This window comes from Pyrus communis, chromosome 4, assembly GCF_963583255.1.
Source record: "Pyrus communis chromosome 4, drPyrComm1.1, whole genome shotgun sequence".
Lineage (NCBI taxonomy): Eukaryota > Viridiplantae > Streptophyta > Magnoliopsida > Rosales > Rosaceae > Pyrus > Pyrus communis.
Window position 1 is genome coordinate 23,927,629 of NC_084806.1, and position 8,310 is coordinate 23,935,938.

Genomic DNA, 8,310 nt, shown 5'->3' on the forward strand with positions numbered 1-8,310 from the left:
AGCTATTTCCCCTCTTGGTGGCCGGCTATGTGTGTGTGGAGAGAGAGAGAGACTTTTTTTTTCTCTAGTTGAAAAAAAAACACACAAAAGCCCTAATGAAACTTTTTCATTCAACTCTCCTTATAAAGGTAAAAGAAGTAAGTCAACTAATTGAGTCTTTCTCTCTCTTCTTTCCTCATCTTTGGCCGGCCCCTTAGTGTAGGTTTGGACATTGGGTTTTTATCATTTCAAGTCATCCTATGCTTGAACAAAAAACCCAAATTTTTCTTTAAGCCCAAAACGATCTTTCATCGCTTCTATGATTTCTTTACACTTTCTAATTAATCCAATTAATTAATTCCATCTTCCTTTAATTGTCTCACCACAAGAGTGTATTGGTGTACAATCATTTTATGTTCTAATTAGCGAGGCAATGAGGTGATTGGTACCAATCCAATTGATTAGTATTTATCCAATCACTCATTGAATTAAAACTTACTTTCAATTCTCCTTCTTCTTTGATGACTACTTATTTAATCATCTAGAAGAACACACAAGCCATGAGTGACATCTAATCATATATCATGGCTACCCAAGCTAATGTAGAATTTGGTTGGAGAACCTATTCAGTTGGAATTACAATATAATTCGATCTTTCTCTAATACAATACTCACAATCACATTACTAGGGTATGGATACTTAATGTCAAACCCCTAATGTCATTATACCAAGTTATATGATTCAGTTAAGTCGTATAGGAACGCTTTCCATCATTATGCTTGATACTTCGGCCGAAGATTCCTGAATCATATCTAAGAGTATTCTTCCTCTCATAATGAGGATTAAAGATCCTTTGTTGATCATTCATATGCCTTTGAGAATAAATCATTGACCCTAACAATGCATAGAACACATCCAAGATGAGATGTGGTCACGTCTTATTATCAAATGATCAGCAACGTATCCCCAAGACAACTATGATTTCTTAGGTCAAATGATTACTTACATTATTCCAACCAGTAGAGTTACTTGCTTGATATGTGAGTAGACCTCCATGCAAGTAATCTCGTTTGATTGTGTTCAATGAATTCATTCCCTTAATGAGCACCTACAAACTTGTCTTAGTGTCACTACATGAATGGCTTAAGACTTTCCATCCTTCCCATTTGAAGGGGACATAGTATGTATTGGTTTTAGACATTATGGTTATGTGAAGAAGGTCTCTGCAGTCTAACATCATTAGATTACTTCTTCCATCCTTCCATTGTCCATGGATTCACTATTTTGGACGTATATCATTTATTGAGATAGTCCTAATGAGTGACTTTGCCCTTTTGCTGTATTAGAGTTATCTACACATACATACATTGTCTTGAAAGGTTTCTTCCAAAGATTGACTTTTAGGGCATATCTCTAACAGTCGCCAAGACCCTTGAATCAACAAAATCCCACATCAACATCACCTTTGCCGTAGGTCATACGCAAACCTAGAGGTGAAGACTATCCACGCATTGTTTCAAGCTCAAAACTTGAAGCAATCGTCCAATTGTTCGTCTGAGATCAAGTCATCGCGACCCTTGGATAAACAACTTACGCATCTACATCAAATTTGAAGACTAAATCAGAGGAAAATTGTAAACAGAGATTGTAACCCTATAAATTCATCAATACAAATCTACTTTGTACACGTGTTCTTGTTTCATTCGTTACCGAATTTTCATGTTCACACTTAGATCTAGCAGCCCTATCTTTCTTCCTCTTGGAAGAAGTCAAGTCATTCACAAGCCTCTCGGCAGCAGGCAAACCCTCACGAGTAACAGAGGAAGCCTTCAGCTTTTTCTCAACTGGCGTCTCTTGAGCAGGTGGGGAAGATCTCTTCTTTCCACCTTCATTCATAGCAAGCTCTACGACTGCGATTGGATGAGCCAATGCATCCCCTTTGATCTACTTTATCTCCTCTCTCAGGGGCATCCCACGTTTCTCCCAGCGAAGAGGACTAAGTAGCAACACCATTCACGGTACTCAACGGGGATACCTAAGGCAATGTGCACCTTCTTCATATTTGGAAAAGTCTTGGGAGTTGAACCAAATTCTGAATCTACATAGACACAGGAGGACATTCAACAAATTAGAGAGCGGCTCAGCAAGCGTAGAGCAGCCTAAAGATCAACCTCGATTACCCACAAGCCAGGCCCTGTGATTTATCTTTATCGACTCAATTAGACAGTAAGGGAGCTCAGCCCATACTAGTTTTTCTCTCATTGTTCTCTCTCACACCAGTAGGCAGGAGGCTTGCATTCCCAACATTCCAGTAACCTAGAAGGCCCACAACCTCCTTATTTTTCTCATTCGCCAGTCTAGCCCGCGTCAGGTCCAAGAGCCCATAGGGCTTAAGCCATGGGACTTGCCCAACACTGCGTGCTAAGCGCCTCAAGCCGCGGCCCTAACCTCACAGCTGCTTTTGGCTTTAGCCAAGCCTAGTAGCCTAAGTCATGGTCCCTACCACACCACCTCCTCGCCCCATGCTGAGTTGACTCCTTGCCTCTGCCAGCCGACGTGCTGCACCACCCCGACGGCTACCCTGCGGCAGCACCATCTAAGAAGAAGACAAGGAAAATTAAATTTTTCTTACCTCAATGCGGCATGGAGAAGACAAAGAAATCAATGGAAGACGATTCTTTGTACGGGCAAGCGAAGAAGAATGCTAGGGGAGGGGAAACAAATATCCTCTAGCTTTCTCTCTTTCTTGTAGGGATAAATAATTACCCTCTGAAGTTGATTTAATCCCCTACTTAAGGTAGGTTTAAATAGACTTTGACGGTGATTTACTTTCCTTTCCTAGAAGAATCTAATTCCAAGTCAAAGTGGGAATCTACTTCAAAATAGGAAACAATCTTATCTCTTTTAATTAATGAAACCCTCTTTGTTAACCAAAAGAGGGTGAAAAGACAACTTAGTCTTCTATCTCACAAAAAAAATGATGGGCAATAATGTAATTTCACAGGTCCAAATTTTATTGTTTTTTATTGAAACCTCACCTACAAGTAATGTTAAAATGTCTCTAATATTTAAAATTACAAAAACAAAACAAAAACAAAAACCTCCCACTCTCCCCACGTTCTCTCTCTCTCTCTCTCTCTCTCTCTCTCTCTCTCCCCTTCTCATTTTCTAAAAAAATGTGTTCATACACACAAAGTATGTAGGCAAATGCTAGTATATCCTAAAGTAAGGGAAAATCTCTACACCTACTACCCTTTCCTGCGAGTAGCCAAACAGGTGTGGGGGCATTTGTGGAGCCAAAAATAATCAAGAAATTATGGAGGTGACATGTGGACTTTTGGGTGAAAAGGATAAAATTACCCTCGAGGCACACTGGGATTCCCACATGCATGCAATGGACAATAACAGCTCAATCAAGGAAGAGTCAAAGGTGATCAAAATGGTATTTATTCAAATCTCTCTCATCACTCTTCATCAAATCCTTATTCAAAAAGTAACTCCCAAATTTCCTTTTTAATTTAGGATTAATTGTCATGTTAATTACAAGATATTATTTCACATAATATCTTGCAATTACTCACACAACTTCACCATATATGGTCAGCCACTATTCTCCGAATAGGGCCGGCCACTTCCCTATGAATAGCCATATTATCCCACTAAAAAGCTAAGTCATTTGCTACCCACAAACTCCTAAACACATTCTTTTCAGAATTCTAACTTTGGCATCAGAGATTCTTCGGCTAAAGCCCCTTCATCATGGGCGCATGAGGCTTTTGGCCTTAATCTTAGGTATTATTATTTTGCAGGTGCATTTTTGTCAAATGAGAAGACGGTGGAAATTTGCATCCACAGTTACCTTCCCCGACAAACTTATTTTCCATCACGCAAAAGGTGGCATAATACTTCCTAATTTTTCCCCGTTGCGTAAAAACTTTGCCCGACGAAGGTTACTTGCTTGTCCAATGTTTTTCGCCGAGCAAAAGTCTCTGAAAAAGAAAAACCGGTGACCACGTTTGCCCAACTAAATGTTTTATTTCTTCAAGCGAAGTAACTTCGCCCGATGAAAATTGATTTGTTGGACAAACATTCTTCAAGCAAATGGTAATTTCTGTTTGTGAGTTGTCATACCAAATTACATACCGGCGTGTGCTTGAGAGAGAGAGAGGGTGGGAGAGAGATCATCCTATTGATTAAGACAAGATTGGCTGCATACTTTTTAGATTTTAATATATATGTGGCAATGGAATATAACATATAAGTCAGGGGTGGGACAAGGTAGAAGATACGAGATACAGCCGTTTAAAGACGGCCAAAACAACCAACCTCCATAGCCGGCAATCTCTGGATTGGCACAGCTCATCACACTCTTCCAATCCGGCTTTTTCTCTCTCCCTCTCTCTCTCTCTCTCTCTCTCTTTCTCTCTCTCTCTCCCCGCATGCTCATTCACATCCCTTTATAAGCCTCTTACTTGGGGGACTTAGTCATATCAATCTCTCAAACTTAACTAATTATCTCACAATTAGAACTCCTTCTTCTTCTTCTTCTTGTATTATTCTTTTTTGGTCGACCGACCGATTGAGACGTGCAATACTAGTTTCATGGCAAAGTTATCTCATCAAAACCAGAAACTCAATGCAAACAATAACACTAATGCTACTGCAGCTAATACAACTACTGTCACAAAGGTCAAACGAACAAGGAGAAGTGTCCCAAGGGACTCCCCTCCTCAACGTAGCTCAATTTATCGTGGGGTCACCAGGTGATTAATTAACTACCTGCGCAATCAACCAATTAATCATATTTGCATATATGTTTAATTACTGGATGAATTCCTTTTGCTTAATTATTGACCTTTGTCCCTAAATGGCATGGGTTTGCTGCGTGCTTGATTATCAATTCAGGCACAGATGGACTGGCCGATACGAGGCTCATTTGTGGGATAAGAATTGCTGGAATGAATCACAAAACAAGAAGGGCCGCCAAGGTATTTACAATCTCATCTCCATAAATTTAATTCAACTTTTCATCGACGTACGTCGACTTTTATACTTTATATATGCATGCTTGATTTATTGATGTGGTTTCTTATACCATTTCGTCTTTCAATCTTGGTTTTGTTTGTGTTGGCGCTGTTGAATGCTTGGAATGGAATTGCACTCAAATGCAGTCTACCTTGGTAGGTTTTATTTAATTTAATTGGTACTACGTACTTAATTTAGGTGCAATTCTTTTATATGTAATATCGTTAAAGATCATTTTGATTGATATATATATATATATATATATATATATATATATATATATATGTATGTATGTATATTATATTGATCCATTCCATCCTTTTTCAGGCGCCTATGATGATGAGGAAGCTGCAGCACATGCTTATGACTTAGCAGCTCTTAAGTACTGGGGTCAAGATACCATTCTTAACTTTCCGGTAAATTAATTTTCTCAATTATATATTTTTTAGTGATCTTACATAATAGTAATCAAGGAAGAAACTAAGAAATAACCCCACTTGCGATTAATGTAGTTATCGACATATCCAAAAGAACTGAAAGAAATGGAAGGTCAATCAAGAGAGGAATATATTGGATCATTGAGAAGGTAATTAAGCTTCTACATCTAAAGTTAGTAGACTCGAGGATCATAAACAACCGTTGATTAATGAGGTATTATTTTCTTTATGATGAATTTGCAGGAAGAGCAGTGGTTTTTCTCGGGGAGTTTCGAAGTATAGAGGTGTTGCAAGGTATAAATCAAGACTATTTACTTGAACGATTTTGTATAATCCGATACACATAGCATATAGTACTATTATACTAAACTGAATTTTTTTTGTTTTATTTTTCGGTAAACATATTATAGACTGAATTTTGATTTTCCTTGCTCTTATTTTATTAATGAACAGACATCATCACAACGGAAGATGGGAAGCTCGAATTGGACGAGTCTTTGGAAACAAGTACCTCTATCTCGGGACATATGGTACGTTCAGCAACAAAACAGAAAATTTAGTTTTTTTGTTTCTTTGATCACAGATAATGAACCTTTTTATTCACCAATATAAATAAACATATGCAACAAATTAAGCTGATCAGAAAATTACATATCTGCATTGCGAGGTGTGCTTAACAAATATAGAGAATGACTATAATACTTACATATATTTAATGCAGATTAAAAAATATATATTTGCACATGCGTAAAGAGAGTCTAATCTTTTAGGACAAAGGGTGAGGATTATGTTTGGAAAGAGGGATTTGAATTACCGACAATTAGCTAGAAATCAACTACAAGTTGAGGCATGTATTTTCTATTTCATATATGGTATGCCAGTCTTTTATGTGTGTGTGTGTATGATCTTCTTAATTTTTGAAATTCAAGTATGATATCATTGAATAAGGGAAATACGTACAACTAGAGGATAGGGTGCTAATGATGAGCCTTGATAAAAACTTTGTCGGAATTCCAACCTGATCAAAAGAAAAAGGAGTGTCATGCACCAATGACTTAATGAATAATACTATCCTCCAAGAGAACAGCGTTCTACTTAATTACATAAGAACTTTCTTTTTTATTGAGACTTGCATACACAAAACTAAACATGAATAACACTTTAGCATTAAAAGTTGAATAGTATGATTAAATCTAACATTGGCCTTGTATCATAAATGTTACCAGCTACCCAAGAAGAAGCTGCAACAGCATATGATATGGCGGCTATAGAGTACCGTGGGCTCAATGCTGTCACGAACTTTGACCTCAGCCGTTACATCAAATGGCTAAAACCTAATGGTCCTAACAACAGCGAAAATTCCGGTCAGCCTAACCCTACTATTGAGGCTAAATTGCCCAATGTCGTCCGAAACCCTAACGATCAAGATAGTGGACTTAGCTTCTTTCACAACCTTGCATATAGTCCAGCAGAAACCATGACCACGGCTCAGCCTAGACCAACCACTGCCACATCAGCCCTAGGGCTCCTTCTTCAGTCGTCAAAGTTCAAGGAGATGATGGAAATGACAACAGCCACCGATTTGTCATCACAGCCGGAGTTGAGCACACCACAGTGCACATTTCCCGATGACATACAGACTTACTTTGACTGCCAAGAATCTAGCAGCTACGCTGAGGGAGAGGACGTTATCTTCAGTGAGCTCAATTCATTCATGCCACCCATGTTCCAGTGTGATTTTACCACTTAAAGGAGCATGTTTGCATGGTTTTATTTACTCTCTTTTATTTTGCAATTGACTTAAGTGGTTTCTTTCATTTCATTTTATTTTCTTCGTGAATACGCATGGAAGGGTCAACATCTATGTCTAGAACAAAGATGCACAAAAGATAAAATTCTTTTGTAAGGTGAAATTTCACTACTGATCATCATCATCATGTGGGAGCAAGAGTAGGCTAATTATTCTTTTGTTCATCCAATTTCTATTTAAGTGTAAAGAAAGAATAAAATTGTTTCTCATTTTTTTTTAATATCAATAATAACAGCATTCTGTGACAGCCCGTCCCGAATTATTCGTACCGTAGGTGTGAAATGACGTTTTTGCCCTTAGTGGTTATTTTTCATTTTGGGTGGTTATTGTGATGTTTAGCTGGTTGCATCTGAACCACACACATACTCTCATCCTCATCTCCTTCCCCCGTATACCTTCTCTACCTTGAACACTCTCTTTCTCTCTCTTTCTCTTTTTCTTCTTTGTACGGACGTGACCCAAATCCCTTGCAAACATCACTGATGGAGGTGGAAAACTATACCTTTGTGTTCGTGAGGACCATACAAGTCCAACCATACCAATTTCAGGTAAGGAATCCTTCGATTTCATGTCGAACCAGGAATCTCCGATTTGGTCACTGTTCATGCACCAGTGAAATGTTGTTTTTCAGGGAATTTGAAGCTTGTCGGAAGCTTAGTGAGGTCCTTAGGAAGCTCGGGGTGGTTCGTTGGAAGGTTTTGGACGTTGGGATCGTGAGTTGCAAGTTTGGCAGATTTTTCTTGAATTTTCCCGACGAGATCCGGTGATCTTTGAGGTTTCAAATAGGTATAATGTTGTTCTACTCATCTCCAGCTTTCCATTGGTGCAAATTTCATGAAATTTGGTGAAGAATCGAGTGAGAACGAAAGGTTTAAAGTTTTTCCCAGTTTTCCGGCGACCGGTGATTCGCGGGGGAAGAAGACAGAATATTGCGTCAGTTTGGATGGAATATTCTAACACCGTCAGTCAGTTTTAACGAAATCTGTTAGGTTTAACAGAATATTTCTGACGGCGTTAACTGACGCTGTCAGAGTGCCTAGCACGTGGCCGTGCGTGGG

At 38.6% G+C, this 8,310-nt stretch overlaps 1 protein-coding gene across 1 annotated transcript; it reads left to right on the top strand.

Moving 5' to 3' along the window:
• The first annotated feature begins 4,582 nt into the window (after nt 1–4,582).
• Nucleotides 4,583–7,192, top strand: LOC137730498 (AP2-like ethylene-responsive transcription factor At1g16060). Its single transcript, XM_068469486.1, has 8 exons — nt 4,583–4,743; nt 4,886–4,968; nt 5,152–5,160; nt 5,333–5,421; nt 5,518–5,591; nt 5,686–5,736; nt 5,896–5,972; nt 6,669–7,192. The coding sequence occupies exons 1-8, from the start codon at nt 4,583–4,585 to the stop codon at nt 7,190–7,192; spliced, it is 1,068 nt and encodes a 355-aa protein (XP_068325587.1).
• The last annotated feature ends 1,118 nt before the right edge of the window (nt 7,193–8,310 follow it).

Coding starts and splice junctions, on each gene's coding strand:
- LOC137730498 (XM_068469486.1), top strand. CDS start 4,583: ATGGCAAAGTTATCTCATCAAAACCAGAAACTCAATGCAAACAATAAC. Junction 4,744..4,885: donor ATTTATCGTGGGGTCACCAG/GTGATTAATTAA, acceptor TTATCAATTCAG/GCACAGATGGACTGGCCGAT. Junction 5,737..5,895: donor AAGTATAGAGGTGTTGCAAG/GTATAAATCAAG, acceptor ATTAATGAACAG/ACATCATCACAACGGAAGAT.